General features: G+C 44.8%; 1 protein-coding gene across 1 annotated transcript in view; it reads left to right on the forward strand.

Annotated features, from left to right (window-relative positions):
• LRRC47 (leucine rich repeat containing 47) overlaps positions 1-4,661 on the forward strand; it is a 218,038-nt gene extending 213,377 nt beyond the window's left edge. The window contains exon 7 of the mRNA XM_086921740.1: positions 2,574-4,661. Coding sequence (XP_086777866.1) covers positions 2,574-2,813 — 240 coding nt within the window. The 3' untranslated portion in view covers positions 2,814-4,661. The remainder of the gene's footprint in view (positions 1-2,573) is intronic.
• The last annotated feature ends 20,230 nt before the right edge of the window (positions 4,662-24,891 follow it).

Here is a 24,891-nt window from a genome sequence, read left to right on the forward strand (position 1 = left end):
ACATGTTTCCTCTAGTCTGTGTAGATAAGGGGTATCACTTCAGTCTAATATTCATACACTGTTTTTGTATGTACAAGACCCATCAACACACACATTGTTGCGAAGAATTTTTGTGTTATGAATCACACCTGCAGCCTGGCCAGACTTTTATGAAATGACTTATCATGCTTTGATTGCTAACACTATGTTTAATTATAATGTTAAAAGTTAAACGTCAAGTCACAGCTCGCAACTTGGTCTCGGGTAAACAAGGGTAGAGCTGCTGACGGTATCACGTGACACGAAGTTTGCTTGACAGTCATCCATTCAGCAGCTTTACAAACTTCATTCACTTACTCAGAACAGCAGCAATGCTATATTCCCCATTCACAAATGTTTAAATTATGCAGAACAGTACTGATAGAAAACACACAACCACACCATACGACACCGCCACCCCCTGATCCATATTGTTTGTCTGCATGGTGTGTTTCCCTATCACTCTCAGGAGGGTAAAAGCGCATGCATCGGCCAGGTGAGCCATACATTAAACGCGTTCAAAAGTGGAGACTGCAATACGACCTACTGTAACACACTCTAGCAACAGCACTGCAAGCAGCTCTACCACACTCTGGCAACAGCACTGCAAGCTGTGCTCTCTAATTTCCCTGAACATTTGAGTGTAGCTATTTCAGTTCAAAACATAACAAACTGTTGGTTTACTCGCCCCTCCAGTTAGGGATAACTTCATCGGTGCTAGTTATGTTTCCAGGATGATTTCTGTTATAAGGTTTCGTTTTTTCTAACAAATGATGATTTACATTGCACAGCAGGTATTAGTTTCACTCCGAGTAATCGCTCTACTCTATTTATCTGTTTTGCGACAGGGGATCCTAAAGCCAGTTTTACAATACACTACAGGACAAATATCGCTGCAGCGCAATCCCTACCTGCAGTCGCAATGTACCGGCTGAGTGCCCACACTGCTTCTGCGCAGGTTGTGAGGTCCACTCTGAGGATCAGATCGTTCAAGCTCCCTCTCCCATCCATGTTATGCATTGCTACAGATCGACTAAATCCAGGTGTCAAGGCAGGGCAGCGCAGTGCTTCTCAGCCATGGACTGATGGGGACGTTCAATTACCTAAATACTGTGGCGAACGGAACAGCATGTGACATGAGAGCGGTTTTATACTTACTCAAATGACTGTTTTCAGCCAACATACAGGTTATGCGCTCAAGGTATGTGGCACCAAGGCAATTGGATTATCCAAACCAGCTGTCACACGGAGTGTAGCTAGAAGTCCTGCAATAAGGCAGGACCAACACAGTGTAGGCCTGAGAGGAGCTGCAGTAGCAGCCAGTGCAAACAGAACCGGACACCTCACACCACAGGGCCCTGGTGGCACTTCACCGGCTGCACCACTGCTAGCCTAGCCCCACCATAGTTCAGTGCCACTAGAGATAGAGCTTTGGGTGGTGGCACAAACCGTTTAGGTGGTGGGCGAAGCGTGACCAGGAAGACAACCATTTTCCTATTGGCACAAGTAATGGTAGTTGCAAAGCCCCTCCTTTGGAGTTAGCTGCTCAGTTCGGACCATCATCTGTCTCTTGTAACTGGGATGTTTCAGCCCTTGTTACTGTGTTACATTGTAGTCTCTTTATAATTGACCCTTCAGCCTTCCGCAGCGGGTCCGACCTTTACCGAACAAGGTGAGGAGTTTGTTTAATTGGAAAAGCTTGGCCTTACTTGGTGATGCTTACAGGATATACTGTAGGTTGATCTCTTTGATAAAGAGCTCTCTTTTAAGGCCCTTTAGACTCCCAAACTACTTGCTTTCCATACCATTTTTATTTTCCCTCTTCATTTCTTCTCACCCTTTCTGAAAATTCAGTTCCTTTTAATCAGTGTTTATCGTAGCCCCATTCTTGATGCCCCTCAATTACAACAGCTGTTTATCGATATTCGCCTGATTATGCACACTAGTTCCGAATTTTTAAAGAGTCATTGATGGGTACATCTCCATAATGTTGGTACTTTTCATGCTGCTAGCATCTTGACTCCTACCAGATCCAGTTGACTCTCAAATTTGTCAATGAATCTTCCATTCAACTCTTGCCTAAAATGGAATTAGTTTGCTATGATTTACTAAGTTGTCTGGCAGGAGATCGGCCTTCATTTACTTTGTGAAATTTGCGTACATGTTTGGTGTATATCCGGTCATTCCAAGGCCTCAAAGTCTAAATTATTTGCGTTTTGTAAATGTATTGTTAATTGACATTCTAGAGCTAGACCTTGTTTGAATAGTTTTTACTTAAGGGTACCGATGCTGTGCTAAATCCTGTCTTCCCATAAAGTAATGGAAGCCCTGCCTTTATAAAACACCGGTTAGTGTTTTTGGCCTCACTGTTTCTTTGCAATTGGTTGCTCTTGTATTTGTCAAACAGAATTTACCTTTTTCACTTGCATAAATCTCTTCAACTAGAATACAAGCGAGAGCAATTTGTTATTTATTTTGTTATATCTGTTGATCATCGATCTAATTGCATGCCAGCTATTTGTGAATAAAAACATTATGCGATATTATGTTTCCAGAAAATGGCAGAGCTCCACAAATTTGCCTTGGAGAACAAGGAGGAAGAAGTCATATCTGACCCTGAGACAGAGGCTCTCTGTGGACCCATCGGCTCTTCGTTCTATAAAACTGCAGAAACGTTAAACAGCACACAACTTGTAGTCGAGCAAGTCCGAATCGTGGACGACGAGGACAAACTAAAGGTCATATACCCTTCCAAGACAGACCTTAACATGAACGTTTTAAAAGTAATTCGCTGATCTCGGCAAGCAGTGCAAACTGTCTAAAATGTTGGTTCTGCAATATTGTACGACGAACTGAAAATGCTGGCAAAAGCTTTAGAGAAGTATTTTTTTAATGGAAGCCATTTTTCCTATTTTTCAGGCTGTAATTGTTGAAAAGTTAATTTATTTTTGGTTTGCAAAAAGTCTGACAATTATTAAAATATATAATTCTAAATCTGTTTTGAAAGCAGGCGTTAGGAAACTGGAAAATCTACCTGCACATCATCCTTTTTATTGAGTCTAATAATCTTTTCTCTTAGTTCTTCCTCCCATTTATCTTTCTTTCAGTCCGTCGCTAGACTCTCTCACTACTCCGCTGTTTTCTTTGTTCCCCTAATTTCTTTCTTGAATTTTTCCTTTTCTGTTCCTCTCCCACTCACGTCTTACCCTTATCTTCCATCTCCTTACTCCTCTTTCTCTTCTTCACTATCAATCTCTGTCTAGTCCCCTGCCAAAACCACAGATTTTTTGCATTTCTCTCTTATTAATGGTAGTCGTCAATTTTGTCCAATCTCTTTGCCTCTCTTCTTTTTTTCCTTGCCCGACCGTGTCACCAACTCCGTCCCTACCATTCATCTTTCTTTATCTCTCTCCAAGTTAATCATGTAAACTATTTTCCACAAACAGAAAAACAACAATAAATATTTCTGACGCTTCCTATGAAAAGACCCAATTAAAATCAATGGCATACTGAATTTACTCCGAATTATCGTACATTTGAGGACAATAATTGATTCACATTTGGAAATGTTCCTCTTTTTCAGAGAGTCCTACTAAACATTAGCAGACTAGAAAGACATGCTTTCTATAACCCCTTTGTTTCATCTGAAGCCCAAATTTGCAGTTAATGGGCACATAAGGTATACTCCTCAAATATCTACAAATGCTGAAGCCAACGTAAAAGATGTGTACGTGTCTTTTTTTTAACAAAAGTTTTAATTTAAGTGTGAATTGACAAAAGTCACCTTGGTGAAGTTGAAAGGTAGGTGAAAAGGTTACATATTGCCTTTTTTATGTTTTTGTTTATAAATTGGTACCACGGTTTAGGATAGATCAACGCATTCAAATAAACTCCTGATTCTGTTGACATGTGCACTTGTAGGATGTATGTTCACTTCCGTGGCTAGGGTACATGAAGAACACTTAAGAAATTGTAGATTTTTCCTCTCAAACTGTTTATTTTGTCTGCAACTATTTCTGTTTGTATCCAGCAGTGGCTCAAAGTATAAAAACGTTATCAATAGTTTGTATTATTTTCTCTCATTTTAACAGCCTAGGATGTAGGTGCAATGTTTGACGGTGGTCTTTCAGTGTTTTTAGCACATTAAAATCCATTAGAGTTTGATGTTTACTCCTTCGTCTGCACCATATTTACAGATTGTTACTGTTCTCGTCTTCCTTTCTTCTAGCTGTATATGTGTGTAAAGACTCAATACTGCTGTTTCTTTCCCTGGCTGTGTTTGAGACACTACCTTTACAATACGCAATTCTAAAGCACTGTTGAGGTTTAACCACAGCGAGATTTTCTTTTGGCCTGCTGTGCCTTGTTCCTTGTGAAGTTTTCGTTAATTAAACCATGAAATGAGTAAGTAGAAACCGATTGAAGAGATGATTATAAACTTGAGCTCTTGACTTATTTTTCCCCAAAAGTAAATATTTGTACTGCAGCATGTCTGCGGTGTCTCCTGTTCTCGTCTAGTTCCTAAGAGAAGTAACACTAAAGCTGCAAAATGTATTGGTGCCTACAAAAAAAGTGGTTTTGTGAACTGTACCTTTTGTAAGAGTTGAAGACATCTTATAATAAATGCTGCAGTTGGTAACTAAGCCCTTTCTTTTGTTTGGTCCTTTGTCTTGTGTCAAAATGTAACAGCTGAGCTCCATAATCATCTGTGTTTATCATTGTACATAATGATGACAAAATTACAACAACAAAAAACTGGAAGCGTCCAAAGGTCACTCTTAAGAACAGTGTTGTTCATACTAAAATAATATTTATTATCCATTACAAACTTAGTAGTCTTCTGTGTTAACTGTTAGTACCCATCACTGTTGGTTTCAGAAAAAAGTGTACGAAAGTGAGAGTTTGTGCCTGTCTCAAAGAGTGCCCGTGGTTGGAGAAACTTAATGAGGGGATTAGAACCCCAAGAAAGGTTTTGATTTCACTCTTCTGTGCAAAGAGGGGTCTCCTTATTAGGGTTAAAGTTTTTGAATATATTACATTAAGCCGCACATGGTAGCTATGGAAATGTACATCTACTGTAAAATACTGACTACTGCAAAACATCTATATTAAGGAAAGGAAATAATCTTAATTATGTAACAGGTGGGAGATGCTAATGTACGAATCATGTGTACATGAAGATAGCTATGTGTCCTCCCAGTAGTTGTGTGTGTTTGGCAAATATTAACACCAAATAACTGTGATCTACACTGTCAGTTAATCATAACCTGTCCAGAAGAGAAGAAGGAATAGAACTGTGATGTGAATTGATGAATGGAAAATAAAAAAAAGGTATAGAATTAAAAGGCATATAGTGTCTCAAAGGTCGTTTCAGCAGTCTACTATTCAGAAGTCCTTGTTATATTTGGTATTTATTACCAAGTATAGGGACTAAGGAGGATTCTTACAAATGTGATTTTTTATAATTTAGGAAACCTCTGGTAACACCATAGGGTTCCTTCACATTTTACGAACTGGATAGCCACGCTTAGTGTCTAGTTGTTGCATGAATCCTGTGAACTTCTTTAAACAACAGCTTAGGGATGTCAAAGCAAATGACAGCTCTTCGAAAGATGTATGCTTGCTCTGAACTCTTCCGAACAATCCCTTTTGGTAGGTGCCAGCATGCAGATAGCTGTGTACACTTCCATACGTGTGCATGAACAAATCAAAGGTAAATATGTTCAAGGCATTATAACTTCCAGATTCCTACACGTTGTGTATGGGCTACTTTTCCAAAACGCACCACCTTGAGACTGCCACAGTGTTGATTTTTGATATTAATATCTGGAACAGTTTGTTATTTAGGTTTTGATCTTTATTTTTAAAACCAGTCACGAAGTTGGGAAAATCTGAGCTGGTGAGACAGCTCAGTGAACTAATCCATTAATTTAAGATACCTATGTATAAACTGGAGGTCATTGGTTTGAGTGCCGCCATGTTCACTCAACCATTCATCCTTATGAGGTTGATAAGAGTACCAGTGAGTTCGGTAATAATTAATAACCATTTTCAACGCCTAGAGGATAGACACATGCAGTAAGAAGAAGAATTGTTAACAATTTAAATGTAAAATGAGCAATTGACGCGTGTTTCTCTTTCCGGTAATACCCATCGAATCAACTTTCTAGTAGTCAAACTTTCATATTGATGACAAATGAGAATTTGCAACCCTAACAGTTGCCTTTCACCGAATCACCTTTCTTTGTGAATATCAAGCTAACACGTGTATATCTGTGTACATAATATTGTAACAAAAAAAAGGTTTTAGAATAGACTGCTCCATTATAAGGAATATGGCTCCTGAGAGAACACTTTTAGTCAAGCGCTTGCAGCTGATAACGGAGTGCAGCATGTTAGAGTACATATATGAATGTTAGCCTTCATTCATATCAGCTTTATAGAAGCGTTGGCAAAGCCAATAGATCTCTCCTCTGAAACCTACTGGCTTTGCCAGTGCTTGCTTTTTCCCTCTTAGTTGTCCGCCGTGAATGCGCTCACATTTACTGGATTTCTAGGAGAAAAAAGCAGGCAGTGGCAAAATTAATAGGTTTCACAAGGCCTATTGACTTTGTCAATATGTGTTGGTACGTGCGTCTTCTCTTTAGAAACATAGCGTTTGAATGAAGCAGTACAATTAAATCAGGTTACAAATGAGATACTTTCCAGAGATAGAGGATCTTGTTACTGATCGGATAGGAAACACCATTGCGGAGATCCTGAGAAGGGCTCGGCGAACTGTCTCTTGCGTCAAGAAGATGATCTGCCTTAACCGTACATAGCATCTGGCTTATAAAGATATGTATCACCTCATTAACGGCACACTGCTTGGATGCTGTTAAATTTGGGATTAGTTGACAACCAGGGTTTTTGATAGAGCACCTCATGCTTCTAGTAGATCTAATGTGAACATTCATGGGCACCTATAAGACATTCAGCTACATTGGCACATTGCTACAGGAGTTATTCGTATATGCTCACAGTAGGAAATCCTCCTGTTCTGCGTTGTCACCCCTTATTTTTCACTTTAACCCTGCTAACTACTGGTATAGTGCCTGTGCTTCCCCTTTAAACATGGTCGAATAGGAATATTCCTAATTAGTATATTTAACTTATAAGTACCTAGTATATTGTACAAGATGCATGCTGGGCCTGGAAGTTAAATGCCACTACTGGACTGCAGCCCCTATTGTGCCATCCACTACAGTGACAGTACCAACATGGCTTCCGGCTTATCCTTGCAGCCTGACAGTAGCAGTGTTAAATCTGCAATTCGACCTGTCAAAATAAACCCTTTAGACAGGTAAAATTCTCCCTTATAAATATTAATTTAATGTTAGCATTTTCTTACAGTAACTAGCACCCAAAATCTATTTTTCACTGTGGAACATCTATCTGTTCTATGTAGAAAACAAGAGTACAGAAAAACATTTTTGTACTGTCACTGGACTGGGACTAGCTTGAAAAATTATTCAATATCGATTTTTATTGGTCATTAAAAATCCACTTCCATTGTGACGTTGGATAAGTAATAAATATTAAGGAAAACATTATTTTTATAACGTTACCTTTTCTCTGCCATAAGTTTCTGGAGACTAATTTGCATTTGATCTCAAACTTCTCCCAGCCAGATATTAGCATTTGCATAGGTGTGAAAAAGGGGCGAAATGCTTTTGAGGAGCCAACAATAAGCTGATGTGAACGGGCTGAGATGACTCATCTGTACGTTACTGAAAATGCAGGGGGATGGCTGTAAACATTCTTTTTCACGTCAGTATCACATCCTGCCTCGCAGGTCTGGTTGGGGAGCACTTGAAAGGCAGAAAACAGGATAGCAAGACATTTCTTGCATATCCACCGTGGTTGCTGATGATCCCTATTTCATTCTACCAGACTTCTGTCTCTGGATTTTACACTTGGGGTGAACTTGAAAGAAAGCGAACCAGGATGCCAAAGCAATACTTGTGTTCCACTCTCTGGTTGCTGGACAACCATACTTTTGTTCTACCATACTTCTGTCTCTGGGTATATTAATGGTTTTGGAGGGACAGTGGCTCCCTTAAACTGGATTTTGTTGTTAGATGTGTGAGGACTCTAGCATTGCCATACTATACTCTCCACACACATTCCCAGCCCTCTGAGCCAAAGGTTAGTGTGGTCAAAGACTTTTGCAATCTTGAAAATGCACAAAATCTGTAGGGTTCGGGCCGTACAAGGAACCCAAAGCAGCCCTGGCAAATGGTATCAGATCAGGCTCCGCACAGTGCATGGCGAGTGCATCTAGTGAGCCTGACCACTACAAGGAGGGTTTGGGGTGGGGGAGGTTCTCCTCCAAGAAAATCTGGGGGAAATGGCGCATTTTACAACGCATTTTTCATTATATATGCAATTGTATTAGCTCTTAAAGCATAGTAAATGATGACCAACGTGTGCACCAGGATTCAACAATCTTTGTTTGGGCCTTTTCAATGATTCCCCCACTATCACCGTCCAACAGTGCGTCTCATCTCTCCATAGTCCCTCTCTCACATGTATTTCATTTGTTTTATAGCACCTCGCATCCCAGTGTAGGGTGTCAAAGCACTTTACATAACACACAAATACAGAGACAATGAATGATATGTATGTGTATTAGTGTATAGAAAATGTTACAAAGACAGGGAAATACAAGGTGTAGGATTCATGGCATACATCCTGGTAGGCATGTTTTAGAGTGCTTGGTGTGGAGAAGCACAAACCCAGGGTTCAGAACGTAACACAGTTGTTAGGGTTGGCTTTACTTATAAGAATTAATTTCTGCACAAGCAAACCCTCTTTAGCAGCATTAGGAAAATGGAAGACTTGAAAAAAATGCAACTTTCTAACCTGTGCTATGTAGTTTGCATGCCGCTCTTTGATGACATTTCAGAGCTCACGGTGCTCGATTATGGTTGTAACTTATGAACTGCATCGTAACAAAAGGGTGTCTGTGACAAAAGCAGTAACCCACTAAGTTATGCACATAAAATACTGTTCTGTGATCTGCATAGTACACGTCCTTTGCAGCAAGCATATTAGCCCTCTGCGCTGCCTTGGATGAGTCAAAACTGCTGCTAGACAAAACTCCAATCTCTTTCCAGCAGGTACATTAATGACCAAAGTTATCTTGACACTTTTAATGTTGCCTGAAAACTACTGTATATGCAAGGAACTCTGCAGTGAGTACTTTCAAAACTATTGCTTCTACAAAAATGGCCTACACCATTCTAGCCTCCGAGAAAACACCTGATGCCCGGTACGGCCATTCCGGCTTTAGTAGGGTTGGCCCAGGAACATTTAACCCATTGGAAAGGGTGGGCCCAGGAGTCATTCCCACCCATCAGCTTATGCCAGGCATGCATACGTCATCTCCAGGCATCCACTTCAGAACACTCCTGGACCTGGGGAAGAACAGAAGAGGACTAGATCCGTTTTCTCTGACCTGAGAGAAGCCCTGAAGGACTGGACCTGATCCCTCTTGTCCCCAGGACAAAGAAGTAGACTCCAAGAGTCATAAGGCTGAACTCTTGTTAAAGCTATAGTGAAACAACAAGCTTCAAGTTGCCTTGTCCTGCAACTGCCCAGCTGACCAGTGCCAGTGGAACCCTACCCTTGGCCTCTGCTTGACTGCGAGTCTGTCAGTAACTCCCCTGAGGTACTGGGGAGCTCTAGAAGTGTTCTTTTGTGTTGGTTTATGACTTAAAGGACTAAGACAGGAGGGAAATTCTTAGACCAAGAAAACATAGTTGGTGTATTCGACCTGTGCACTATCGTTGTTGGCCTCAAAATTGTGCCTAAGGCCCAATCTACCATGAACACTGACTATCTTTGTCACTTTTTGCTTCTTGGATGTAGTCCAGCTTAAACTTAAAAAGTATTGGATTTTTTCATTTTGGTGTCGTTTTGTTTATTAAATAGTACTCTGATTCGTTTTGGGATTTTTATTGCATTACATTTTGACTTTATTACTGTTTGGCTACTGCATATATACTTTACACATTGTCTTAAATTAAGCTTGCCTGTTCTGTACTATAGCTATCACTGGATTGAGCTGAGGTTAATTTAGCAACTATGAGGGTTCACCGTGTCATGGGTTGTAATTATTCCTTGCGGTGGCCAGTCACAATCCCAATTAATGATCCAATGCCTTACACTCTGTTCTATTTGCCACCAAGAGTATTTTTTTTTAACATTATTAAGGAAATTTCTAAAGCGCCTGGTTACGCGCACCGGCTTGTCCCTGCGCTATGGTGAGAGACAGTGTGGAGGCCAAAAGCCACTAATCAAGTGTAGTGCGGAACAAATGGGTTTTAAGAGCTCTACGGAACTTAGCCTCTGAAGGTTCAAGACGCAGCTCCATCGGGAGCATGTTCCAGCTCTTAGCTGCAAGGTGTCTAAATGATCTGCCCCCCATTCGCGCCTTCTTAATTTTGGGAACAGCTACCAAGCCAACACCAGTGGATCTGAGTGTCCGATTTGGTCTGTAGAGTGTGATAAGGCTCAGTAAAGGGGTGGGCGCCTTGCCCCCAATAATGCGGTGACATATGAAGCCAGTGGAGAGTCTTCAAGGCGGCTTTGGAGGCTGCTCTTCTAGGGAGCCTCAGTACCAGCCGGCTGTGGCATTCTGTAACACCTGCAGGCGGTTCAGACCCTTGACCGTGGTCCCCAGATAGAGCAAGTTAGCATAATCTAGTCGTGAGGTTACAAGGGCGTGGACCAGCGTCCGCCTCGCATCAACAGGAAGCAAATCTAAAGTCTTCCGCAGGTTTTTAAGGACGCCAACACACGTCCCAACCACACAACCAATCTGGGGAGTAAATGAAAGGTCTGAATCAAACACTACCCCAAGATTTTTAGCCTGCTGACAAGGCACAGGAGTGATGCCTAGGCATGCTGGCCACCATGCCAAAGACCACACAGACGGGCCACCCCCCACCACGAGCACCTCAGTTTTGGAACCGTTCAACTTCAGGCAGTTGTTAGACATCCAGGAGGCAAGCTCCTGCATGCAGGCACTGAAGTTAGATGCCGTAACCTCGGGCGCCCTTGACAGCGAGATGACCAGTTGAGTGTCATCGGCATATGACACCATTTGCAGGCCATGACTCTCCACAATATTTGCTACGGTGGACACATATAGGTTAAACAGGGTTGGGCTCATGGCAGAGCCCTGCGGCACTCCTTGATCCAAGTTGATCATACGGGAGTAATACTCCCCCTGTCTAACCTGAAAGCCCCTAGCATAGCATGAACATTTGTGAATGATAATGTCAAAAGTCTGAGCCTTGAACTTGATCATAGTTTTCTGTTTTGGTGCCCTCATCTGCAGCCTTTTGTGAATTCAAATGTTAAATGTAAAGTATCTTGATTATATTGAAATGTATTGTATATATCTCCGAAACGAGAGACAAGTTAAGAGAGATAATAGATTGCAACAGATACTGCTGGAGTACAGGGAGCATGAAGCATATAGATTGTCTGATAGCCGCATATCATAATATGTACGACCTGCAGCCCAATCCAACCGTGGATGAGCACCTGGGAGGTTGCACAGTGAGTAAATTGACGTGTGGATTTTGAGGCGATAGTTGATTGCATCACAGGAAGTATTTACCTTATAATGCTTCCAAATTATTTTTTCAGTTTTTCTTAAATTGAGCTGTCAATTGCTTGCTGACCAACATCTGAATCTTATAAGGATTTGGAGGGCTGGCATTTAGTGCCCCAAGGTTATACTTAATCTAAGACAGTTGTGTTCCACCGTTGGTTTGGACCATTCCTTTTTAGGGCTCGTCCTTTCCCGTGCCGCAGGAATAGGAAACGAGCCCTAATGCAGTCAAACCATTTCTTAAGGCCAAGGGCTCTCAGAGGATTTTGGGAAGTGCACGCCGCCTCGTGCACGAGCTTTCCTGAGCCTTCTGCCTATCAGCCTGCCAGTTCTCCTCCCCTAATTATTCACTTCACGAGCTAGCCTGATCCTTCCCCCTGCCACAGGCTGTGCCTCCCTTCAGCATTTCTCCATGGCCGCAAGGCCACATCAAAGGCTTCCGCTGCCCCTCGATTAATTGGATTCACACTAATCTGTGAACAGATGCGTTTGTTTTCACCCCTTTGATTCACTGCTTGCAAACGCGCTTTCACATGAGGCTTTTCCCACAGAGTCAAAATAATGCTACTTATGAGTTTTCTTCATCCTGCAGACGTTTTTAAGAGGGCCGATTCTCCCCACTCTCAGACAGTGTTGACATCTTTCGGTCTCCTAGCTAGCCCGCTCCCTCCCAAAATGGAGGCAACACATTAAAAGTGATTAAAGGCACAGCAAAACAAGATCACTAGCAAATACTTTTCACAATAATGCCCTAGTGCAGGCAAAAGTATTACGCTACCTTTAGCTTCAGCATACTTGCGGGCAGGCTGTTGTCAAATCATTTATGCAAATTGGATGGATATACCGTGCACATACGCCAGCTTGCAAAGCCGATGCATTGCTTTGCTCGCTCTCTAAACGCTCCACTGCCCCTGCCCGCCGCATCTCGCGTTAATTATAAACATATGTGCAAAGCGCCTTCACATGAGGCTTTTCCCACAGAGTCAAAATAATGCTACTTATGAGTTTTCTTCACCCTGCAGACTTTTTTAAGAGTCCCGATTCTCCCCACTCTCAGACACAGTGTTGACATCTTACGGTCTCCTAGCTAGCCCGCTCCCTCCCAAAATGGAGGCAACACATTAAAAGTGATTAAAGGCACATCAAAGCAAGATCACTAGCAAATACTTTTCACAATAATGCCCTAGTGCAGGCAAAAGTATTACGCTACCTTTAGCTTTAGCATACTTGCGGCATGCTGTTGTCAAATCATTTATGCAAATTGGATTGATATACCGTGCACATACGCCAGCTTGCAAAGCCCGATGCATTGCTTTGCTCGCTGTCTAAACGCTCCACTGCCCCTGCCCGCCGCATCTCGCGTTAATTATAAACATATGTGCTAACGCGCTTTCACATGAGGCTTTTCCCACAGAGTCAAAATAATGCTACTTATGAGTTTTCTTCTTCCTGCAGGCTTTTGTAAGAGGCCCGATTCTCCCCACTCTCAGACACAGTGTTGACATCTTTCGGTCTCCTAGCTAGCCCGCTCCCTCCCAAAATGGAGGCAACACATTAAAAGTGATTAAAAGGCACATCAAAACGAAATCACTAGCAAATACTTTTCACAATAATGCCCTAGTGCAGGCAAAAGTATTACGCTACCTTCAGCTTTAGTATACTTGCGGGCAGGCTGTTGTCAAAATCATTTATGCAAATTAGATGGATATACCGTGCACATACGTCAGCTTGCAAAGCCCGATGCATTGCTTTGCTCGCTCTCTAAACGCTCCTCCGACCCTCCCCCACCGCGTCACGCGATAATTATAAACATATGTGCAAATGCGCTTCAATCAAGTCGACCCCACCTCCTTGAGCCCCCCTTCGGAACAGTGATGAAGAGTGCATACCAGTCTCAATAAATTTGGTTAAAGAGTTTTTGTAATTATTATCATGTGAGAGCTGTACATCATTTTTTTTTTTTTTTTAAATAGTTGTTGCCGTGCCTCGTGTGAACACAACTTTACAGCCTCCTGTACAGCATCCCACATATGCTGCCTACGAATAGATTTCAATCTGTCCTTCTCTGCTTGTTAGCGCTTCATTAGCCTGCCCTTGTTTCTTTTCTAAAGTGTCGATTTTCACTCCAAAACATCACACTATCACAGACTTTCGGTCTGCTTTTGGCCAACCAAAACCACAATTTAAAATGGAACACTTTAGCCTTTTGTACGTTTTGGAAATATTTAGTAGATTAACTTGAGGGCCTCTACACACGTTTGTTTCTTTTTTTGTTTTAGTGTTTTGCTTAGTGACATTTAGAATATACACAAAGCACTGTAAAAAGGATTCAGCCCCCCCGCCCCCTTCCGCTTTCCACTCGCCCCAAAAATTATCATCATTACACTTTACTTAACCGGTTTTAAGTAAGCCGGGTCTAAGCGGGGTCTAAGTTTGATGTTTGTTATTGGTTTCGAACGGTTTTGTGGTCGCCGGCATTTTGTTTGTATAACAACATTGTAGCGTGAGTGTTGGATGCAGTAAAAATGTTTCCTGCTACAGACTTGTTCAGTTTTAATGCTTCATGTTGTTCCTGGCAGTATTGGCCTGCACATGTCTGATGAGTTCCTTGGTGATGTGTGTCTGTCGTCCCACTCCAGTACACAGGCAAGCGCTTGACTTTATTTATTTATTTAGCATGTGCTGTAGAGTACAAAGTACACCCACAGGTATATTTTCCCTGAAACACACTCTCTAAGAGAAGATCCACCCCTCACTTTCCGTAACTTGTTACATTTTTATATTCTCCCACTGGGCAAAGTAACATTCGCTGTGGGCTTAAAAATATCAGCATTACACGTTCTTCTCCCACGTACATCATTCCTACTCCCGTTTAGACTCCATATTTCTTAGCCAATCACTGCGCGGGGACATAGTAGATGCCGCCATTCTTCCGATATCCGTTTCGGACCATAGTCTGCTGGTGCTTAGCCTTCGCTGGTCGTCGCCCGGTGCAGCGCAACGGAAGTGGTACTTCCCGGCTTCGGTGATCAGGGACGATACGTCCAATAAAGCCTTGCGACTTGCCATTAGAGAATTTTTTGATATTAACCCCACATCGGACACCTCGCTCTCGAACACGTGGGACGCTTTTAAGGCGTCGATCAGGGGCACGTGTCTGGGCCTCAACTCGCAGCTCAACACCTTGCGGAGGAAGGAACGTGAGGCCCTGGAGGCTGAGGTGGTCGAGCTCGAACGAGCTCACAAACTCAACCCCTCGAGGGTGACCCTCCGTCCGCTGACGCCGGTGAGGGGCAAATTAAAGGCCAATAGGGCCGAGCTCACGCTCTTGAGACTGGGGCGACTATCCTATTCATGCGGGAACAAGGTGGGTAGGCACTTGGCGCGGCAACTGCGGGATAGGAGAGAGCGAGAATATATAGGAGGCATCAGAGACGCTGCAGGTGTGCTGCAACATCGGGACGAAACGAAGGCGGACATTTTTGGACGCTTTTATGCCGAGTTGTACACGGGAGATAACTTGGGATCAGAAACCCAAAGAGAGTTCCTGCAACGTTTGCCTCTTCCTCGAATATCTAACGAATGGAACAAATTATTGGAGGCGCCAATCTCTAGAGAGGAAGTTCTCTCCGCTATCAAAAATTTGAAGTTACACAAGGCTCCGGGTCCGGATAGTTACACCGCGGTTTTTTACAAGACATATGCTACTGAGCTGTGTGACTTTCTAGTGGCTCTCTTCAACAATATGGCGTCATCTGGAGCCTCCACAGGGACTCTGGCCGAGGCGGTGATCACGGTCCTGCCGAAACCGGGGAAGGATCCGGCGCAATGTGCTTCCTTTCGCCCCATAGCCTTACTTAACATCGATGCAAAATTATATTTAGCGATTCTGGCGTGCCGCTTACAGGATTTGATGCCGGCGATCATCCACCCAGACCAGTCTGGCTTTATTAAAGGACGCCAGACCCACGATAATACTCGTAGAGTGGTTCACCTCATCGAAAAGGCGGACAGGCTCCGTATTCCAGCTGTGCTTGTGTGCCTGGAGGCGGAGAAGGCCTTTGACCGAGTAGATTGGGGCTTTTTGTTTAATACGCTGACTGCTTTTGGCTTTTCTGGCAAATTCATCACTATGGTCAGGGCTAACTTTTGCAATCCACGTTCGAGAGTGGCAGTGAATGGCCAGTTGTCGGCCTTCTTCCCACACTCGAGGGTCACCAGACAGGGGTGTCCCCTCTCTCCCCTGCTGTTCGCGCTCAGCATTGAGACGGTGGCGGTGAGGGAACATGAAGGCGTGAGGGGCATACCGTTCACAGGAGAGCAACACAAGATCTCGCTCTTCGTGGACGACATCCTGTTTTCGGTGGCGGACCCGGCAGGTTCCTTGCCTTGCATTAGGGAGATTCTACTTGAATTTGAGGAAGTGGCGGGATTTAAAGTGAATTATGGCAAATCATATATTTTGAATTTGACTCTCTCACAGACTGACGTGGCTCATGTGCGGACGTTGACACCACTGGCATGGGCAACCCGATCGATTGTTTATCTGGGAGTCCACCTGACTCCGACGGTGGGCAAACTGTTTGCGGCTAACTTCCCACCACTCCTGACGAAGACCCGGGCCGAACTGGAGAGGTGGAAACCTAAATTCCTGTCCTGGCTAGGTAGGATACACGCGATTAGGATGGTCCTTCTCCCCAAATATTTGTACCTATTCCAGGCCCTGCCTATTCCGCTGGATAGCGCCTACTTCCGGCAGCTTAAAACGCAGATACTGCGATTTGTCTGGCAAGGGGGCCGAGCCAGACTGTCTTTCACAGTCTTACGCCGGCCTAGATCGGAGGGTGGAGTGGGTCTGCCGGACCTGCATCCCTATTATAAGGCTGCCCAATTGAGGGTATTGGTGGAATGGTCGCAGCAGTTTTCAGAAAAACATTGGCTGCATATGGACCGGAGTGTGGCTGGCCGGTCCATATGGGATCTGGCCTGGAAACCGAAGAGGGATCGCCCATTGAACGCCTACATTAGTACCCCCACGGGTACTACGCTGAAGGTCTGGGATATCCTGGCTACTGATGAGGGGTGGACGACTTTTCCATCTCCGTTCACGCCCTTGCATTTCAATCCGGCCTTTCCACCGGCGCTTAGTGAGGGGCCCTTTGATGCATGGAGGGAGGGTGGGTGTAGGGCACTAACTCATCTGTTTCATGGCCCTGACCCTTTGACCTTTGCTAACTGTATACGGGACTATCAGGTGCCACAGACCGATAGGTATCGACATGTCCAATTGCTACACTGGGCCACGTCTCCAGGGGTGCTGGAGGCAGCTACGAGACCTCCCTCGGCGTTCGAGGCTTTCTTGCTGCGGACGTCTACCATGAAGGGAGTCATCTCCTTCCTCTATCAATTACTGCTTAAGTCCGAACAGTCACCTAGACCAAGTTATATGGAGCTGTGGGAGGAGATGGGGGGGAGAGATGTTACCGACAATGAATGGTCAGCGCTTTGGAGGGATATGACCCAATTTAACCACTCGATACATCTTAGGGAGGCTCACTTAAAGACTCTCACGCAATGGTATTTATGCCCGACTAGGCTCCACCGTATCTATCCGGCTACCTCGGATAAGTGCTGGAGGGGATGTGGACTCCTGGGGGACTTCCGCCATATTTGGTGGGATTGCCCGGTGATTAGGCCCTATTGGGACGAAATTCTCTCGCATATCAAAGATATCCTTCAATACCCTATAGAGGACTCTGTGGCCTCTGTACTGTTGGGTCTGCGAGACCCCGGTCTTGAACACCAGACGCGATCTGATAAAAAGATTCTGTGGTTGTGCTTGGGGGCGGCCAAGCTCACGTTGGCGGCAGCATGGAAGCGAAAGGAGGCACCAGCGATCTCTCTTTGGCACGCACGGCTTTGGAAGCTTTTAAGCTTAGAAAGAATGGCGGACATCTTCCTCGGTAATTACAATAATTTCACGCATGTGTGGGGACCCTTGGTTGCCTTCCTATCTAAAGGCCTGCCGTCGGCTGTTTGCCCAGCATCCTTGAGATCTCTGCACCTCTTCCAAATCTAGTGCGGCTTCTGAATGAGTGTGGTAAGTGTGTGTCACCGTCATGGGGGGGGGGGGAATGGGGGATTGGGAGTTGCATTTTCTTCCCTTCTTTTTCCTTTCTCCTTTGACACCGAGGTGCTCGTTCTCGCCGATTGGTGCATTTGAATGGTTTGCAATAGCCCGAAGACCTGCTTGCTATGGGACATCCTGACTTCATAAGGCTCAGCACCGATGGTTGCTTGTTTACCTATTGCTCTTACTCCTGCAGGTACCTGGACTGACTGGCATTGTTTTCTCTTTGCGGTGTGTCATCGCCATCGTTTTGATTTGGATTATTCCCCCTGCGTGGGGACTTGTGCGGCACCTCGGTGCTTCTTTCCTGTGTTTCTTTTTGTTATATGCAAAATAAAAATTTTACACAAAAAAAAAAATATCAGCATTAGTTCATCCCTCGTGCATGGCTTACTTTTTTTTGTATCACTTGTCCAGTCTCTCTCTCTCTCTCTCTCCCTTCACTCTCTCTCTCTCTCCCCCTCTCTAATTCGATCTCTCCTTAATTCTGTCTCTCCTCTCTTTCTCCCCCCTTCATTCTCTCTCTCCCTTTCTCTTTCGCTTCCCTTCATTTACTCTATCTGCCCTAATTTCTCTCTCTCTCTTTCACTCCCCTTCATTCATAGAGACAGGAACAGGGGGTGCATCTCACACAGACAGGAACAGAGGATGCTTCTCACACAGACAGGAACAGAGGATTCTTCTCACACAGACAGGACCAACAGGGGGCGCATCTCACACAGACAGGAACAGGGGGCACATCTCACACAGACAGGAACAACAGGGGGCGCAGCTCACTGACAGGAACAACAGAGGGCGCTTCTCACACAGACAGGAACAACAGACGGTGCATCTCACAAAGACAGGCAATAGGCGCATTGTTTTAGCTTGCCCCCTCTATCAAAGCCTGGGTTATCTGTTCGCGTCCTTTCGTTTAATTTCTCTCTGTGGCACCAATTCACCCTGCATTTTACATGGCAGTATTTAGGAATGTTCGGGGTTCACAAATGTGTGCGTTTGGGTTCTTTATTTGCTACATATGATGTCCCTGAAAAAAAAGTGGCATTGTTTTAGCTTTGTCCCCTCTCTTTTTCTATCTCTCTTTCTCTCTCACTCCTCTCTAATTATCTCTCTCCTTCATTCTTCCCCTCTCTCTCTTCCCCCTATATTCTCTCTCCTCCCCTTTCTCTCTTTCTATTTCTATCCCCTTCATTGACTCTCTCTCCCCTTTAATCTCTCTCCTCTCTTTTTTCCCCTATATTCTCTCTCCTCCCCTTTCTCGCTTTCTATTTCTATCCCCTTCATTGACTCTATCTCCCCTTTAATCTCTCTCCTTTCACTCTCTATTCTCTGTCACTCACTCTCCCACTTGAGCTCCATCTGCCATTTCTTTTTCCATTCTTTCTCTCTCGTTTTTGCTCCGCCACTTCCCTCATCTTTGGCTTGCAGGTTGTAAACATCTACACAGCAGACAAGGAGACTCTCCAGCGGTCTTATTACAGTGCTGTGTAGTTCTAACATATAATTTACAGATTATATCTTTTGTTCAAATCAATAATCTATTTATGAAAGTTTGTTATACCTATCTATTGTCACACATTCTTTGTTAGATGGATGATTTTTCAGACAGCAGCATTAATTATTACATTGTGCACTGCTGTATTCTGAAACAAGAAGGTGTGACGGGACACATTATGCTTAGTTTCACTTGCAACATGCACTGGCAAGCCATGGGCATGCTGCAGCTCCCGACTTATGTAACTGCTGCTTTCAAGCTTGTGAACAGAAGCTGCTTGGTTGCAAGTTAAATGATAATCCAACCCCCCCCCCCCCACACACACACACCCCACACACCCCACACACACAACCCCCACACACACAACCCCCCTACACACACAACCCCCCCCACACACACAACCCCCCCTACACACACAACCCCACACACACACAACCCCCACCTACACAACCCCCCTACACACACAACCCCCCCTACACACACAACCCCCCACACACACAACCCCCACCTACACAACCCCCACACACAACCACACACACACACACCCACACACACACCCATACACAGACATCCCCCCCACACACACACACCCAAACACACACAACCCCCCACACACACCCAACCCCACACACAACCCCACACCCACACTCTAGCTCTCTATCGCCCTCACTCTATCTATCTATCTATCTATCTATCTATCTATTGCCCTCACTCTATTGCCTTCACTCTATCTCCCTCACTCTATCACCTCACTCCTATCTATCTATCTATCTATCTATCTATCTATCTATCTATCTATCTATCTATCTATCTATCGCTCTCACTCTATCTATATCTATCTATCGCCCTCACTCTATCTATCTATCGCCCTCCCTCTATCTCTCTATCTATCTATCGCCCTCCCTCTATCTATCTATCAATCTATCTTTTGGCCTCTATCTATCTATCGCCCTCACTCTATCGCCCACACTCTATCTATCGCACTCACTCTATCTATCGCCCCTCACTCTATCAATCTATCTATATATCGCCCCTCACCCTATCAATCTATCTATATATCGCCCCTCACTCTATCAATCTATCTATATATCGCCCCTCACTCTATCAATCTATCTATCGCCCTCGCTCTACCTATCACCCTCTATCTATTGCCCTCACTCTATCTATTGCACTCTAGCTATCTATCGCCCTCTATTTATCTACTGCCCTCACTCTATCTATATGTCTATCGCCCTCACTCTATCAATCTATCTATCTATCGCCCTCACTCTATCTATCGCACTTTATCTATCTATCTATCTATCTATCTATCTATCGCCCTCTATCTATTGCCCTCACACTATCTATATGTCTATCTCCCTCACTCCGCATCACCACAGCATCACTCAGGGGCACCACAACATCACTATGCGCTACCACAGCATCAGTGAACGCCAAAGCATCACTCGTCGCCACCACAGCATCAATCTGTGCAACCATTCAACAACAACTGGTTCAAATATGTTCCCTCAATGTTTCAAGCTTTATTACAAATCTCACAAAAAGATGTTAATATTTCACTTCTGTTCTTGGACTTTCGTCACAATAAAATACACTGGACATAATCTTCACAAAAGTTATTTACAAAAGTAGATTACAATAACTTTTATTTAAGTATTAATTAATCCATCCAGCCCCCCACTCCATCCATCCATCCCCCCATTCCATCCATCCCTCCCCCCCACTCCATCCATCCTCCCCACTCCATCCATCCCCCCTCATCCATCCATCCCCCCACTCCATCCATCCATCCATCCCCCCACTCCATCCATCCATCCCCCCACTCCATCCATCATCCATCCCCCCACTCCATCCATCATCCATCCCCCCACTCCATCCATCATCCATCCCCCCACTCCATCCATCCATCCCCCCACTCCATCCATCCATCCCCCCACTCCATCCATCCCCCCACTCCATCCATCCCCCCACTACATCCATCCACCCACTACATCCATCCATCCCCCTACTCCATCCATCCATCCATCCCCCCACTCCATCCATCCATCCCCCCACTCCATCCATCCACTCCATCCATCCATCCCCCCACTCCATCCATCCCCCCACTCCATCCATCCATCCCCCCACTCCATCCATCCACTCTATCCATCCATCCCACTCTATCCATCCCCCACTCCATCCATCCATCCTCCCCACTCCATCCATCCATCCATCCCCCCACTCCATCCATCCAGCCCCCTAATCCATCCATCCATCCATCCCACTCCATCCATCCCCCCACTCCATCCATCCCCCCACTCCATCCATCCACCCCCTCCATCCATCCACCCCCAACTCCATCCATCCATCCATCCCACTCCATCCATCCACCCCCCCACTCCATCCATCCATCCATCCCACTCCATCCATCCCATCCCACTCCATCCATCCATCCCCCCACTCCATCCATCCATCCCCCCACTCCATCCATCCCCCCACTCCATCCATCCATCCCCCTCCATCCATCCATCCCCACACTCCATCCATCCATACCCCGCCCCACACTCCATCCCTCCCCCGCCCCACACCCCATCCCTCCCCTGCCCCACACTCGATCCCTCCCCTGCCCCACACTCGATCCCTCGCCCACACTCCATCCATCCCTCGCCCACACTCCATCCCTCGCCCACACTCCATCCCTCGCCCACACTCCATCCTTCGCCCTCTTGCCCTGCCTCTATCTCTCACCCTGCCTCTATCTCTCACCCTGCCTCTATCTATCTTTCGCCCTCCCTCTATCTATCTATCGCCCTCACTATCCATTGCATCACCACAGCATTACTCAGGGGCACCACAACATCACTATGCGCTACCACAGCATCACTGAACGCCACAGCATCACTCGTCGCCGCCACATCGTTCAGAGCCACCACAGCATCAATCTGTGCAACCATTCAACAACTAATTCAAATATGTTCTCTCAATGTTTCAAACTTTATTACAAATGTCACAAAAAAAGTTAATATTTCACTTCTGTTCTTGTATTTTCATCACAATAAAATACACTAAACATAATCTTCCAAAAAGTTATTTGCAAAAGTTTAAGCTATTGCCATTATAAATTACAATAACTTTTATTTAAGTATTAAATATTGAAAAAAATACAACCCATTGTTATTTTTAATATTAATACATCTAAGTCATGTAAATACAACACATATTGCATTACAAATGCTATAGGTGTCACGTTTGCAAAAGTTAACTCTATTGGCATTGTAAATGACAAAGTTATTAATTTAGCTATTTTCACAACAAAAACATAAATAAAAAATGTGTCATTTACAATACTAATACCTCTAACTTTACTAATGCGAGCCCTATTGCATTGCAAATGCTTGTATAGTTAAGTATCTGGACAAGATCTGTTACTTTTGTTCTGTGAAGGAGTGTATTAAGAACATGATTTGTGAATTTCCAGGCAGGTTATTTTTCGAGTTTGGTGTTGTAGTAGGAGTTAGTGGCGTGTGTGGGGGTGGGTGGAGCAGAGATTCTGCATTTTAGACAGAATCGTTTGGTTCTGGGTTTTATAGAGAAGGAGCCTCCATCACTTTCATTGAGTTTGTAGTCTGTGTGAAAAAACTGGCAGGACCACATAAGAGAAAAGACGGCCACAATCTTGTGTCAGACAAGTTTCCAGTGGAAAGAAGGGTTTGCATTTGTGTTGCTGTACATGGTCGTGGAAAAGGTAGCATTTGAGATGTTGGTGAGTGGGAGCACTTGGTGTGGCAAAGAATTGAGGAAAATAGCATGTGCCAAATTTTCAGGGTAAGATGTGTTATAGGGCTGTAACCCTCAGACATTCCAAAACTGTCTGTGTGGGTTCCACATAAAGATGTGTTGAAGGAGTAGGCAGGAATACTGTTTAAGGGATATGATTCCATTTAGAATGCAATGATTTATATAGGTGTTCATGTTGAGGGATATTTTTATAATGTCTAATTCACTGAAAAAAACTAAAGAGGTTAAAGTAACATAATAGTTCGATGACAACATAACATTTTAAACGTACAAAGCCACTGAAATTCACCAGTTAGGGTATCTCTGGTAACTTGGTAACTATAACTCGCGCTCTAGGGTAACTATAACTCTTGCCCCTGCCATGCACCGTTTCACATCAATAATTTAATTGCAGTGATATTATCCATGGTTTCATAGAAGATGTCATGAGTGATATAATATGTGGGGTGATTAGCAGTGCATGGCGAAGGTGCTAGTTATAATGAACAGAGATAACTAGAACTGGCGAATTTGAGTGGTTTTTGTACATTTAACCCCTTCGACGCTAATGACAAAGCCAGCTCGTCATGGGCGTTACCTGCGCTGCGCGGATGACGAGCTGGCTTTGTCACGTTACGCGGGATTTTTAAAAATGCCGCGCACAGCGGGAAAAGCCGCCGCAGCGATGCGGTTAAAATGTTACATTGTCATTGTATTTGTCGCCTAAATATAACAGGACTTTGACCTTTGTCTTTTTTTCCGGTGAATTTCGAAGTTTTTCTTATTGACGTAAAGTAATATTTAGTTACTATACATAAAACCTGCAGCCAACACCCCCAGGGTGCCAACCCCAATGCAATGTACTGCCTTTGGCTGCAATTTTAAAGGCCAGGGATCAAGTTGCCCCACCCCCCCCCCCCCCCCCCCCCTCTCTGAGCCACTTTGGGTCCCGGTGTCCCCATCCCCTGGAGCCAAAAGTTATTTGTAAATGGGAGGGGGATGCATGCCTCCCTCCCCCCAAGCCACAGGAGGGCCTGGGGACCCCAACACCCACAACCTTTAAGGGGAAGATGGGGACAAACTCCCTCCCAAAGCCCTAGTAGACCCCAGGGATCCCATCCCTAAAGCCACATGACATTAAAACGGGGAGGAGGACCACGTAGCCCCCCCTCCCCCCAAGAGTCTTATTAGGCCCAGAGACCCCATCCCTGGGGCCACATGACATTAAAATAGGGTGGGTGGGCTCATGGGTCCTCTCAATAAGCCTGTTGTGGACCCAGTGACCCCATCCCTGGGGCCTCTCTTAATTATAGGTGGCACTCACCAAGCAGCTCATTGGGGGTTGCTGGGGGAGCCCCAGGGCCCCAGTCCTCTCCCTGTATTGTGCGGGAGCCAACATTGCTCCCACACAGAGGGAGCAGCTATTTGTGCTTGTTCCCTTTGGGCTGGAGCAATATCGATGTCCCTGCCTGCAGGAGTACGGACAAGGAGCAGAAGTCTTCTCCCACCAGGCAGGAGATGGTTCAAATCTCCTGCTGGCTGGGAGTAGACATGCCTTTCCTGTTCAAGTTGGTGCAGGAAGGGAAGGCATGTTTGCTCCCACCTGGTGGGAGATATAAAAGTGCTACCACCAGGTGTGGGCAAAACTTTGTTTCCCTTCCCGTGCTGGTTCAGGCAGAGAAACTACTGTGTCTCAGGGTGGGGTCTCTGGGACACAGTAACTGAGGGCATTTAGAGGCACAGGGAGGGGGGTACACATATCCCCTCTTCCTTTCATGTTCGGCCCCAGGGGATGGGATCCCGGGGCCTTTCAAGGTTCAGGGAGGG

The sequence above is a fragment of the Lissotriton vulgaris genome, chromosome 5 (assembly GCF_964263255.1).
Source record: "Lissotriton vulgaris chromosome 5, aLisVul1.2, whole genome shotgun sequence".
In the NCBI taxonomy this organism is placed as follows: domain Eukaryota; kingdom Metazoa; phylum Chordata; class Amphibia; order Caudata; family Salamandridae; genus Lissotriton; species Lissotriton vulgaris.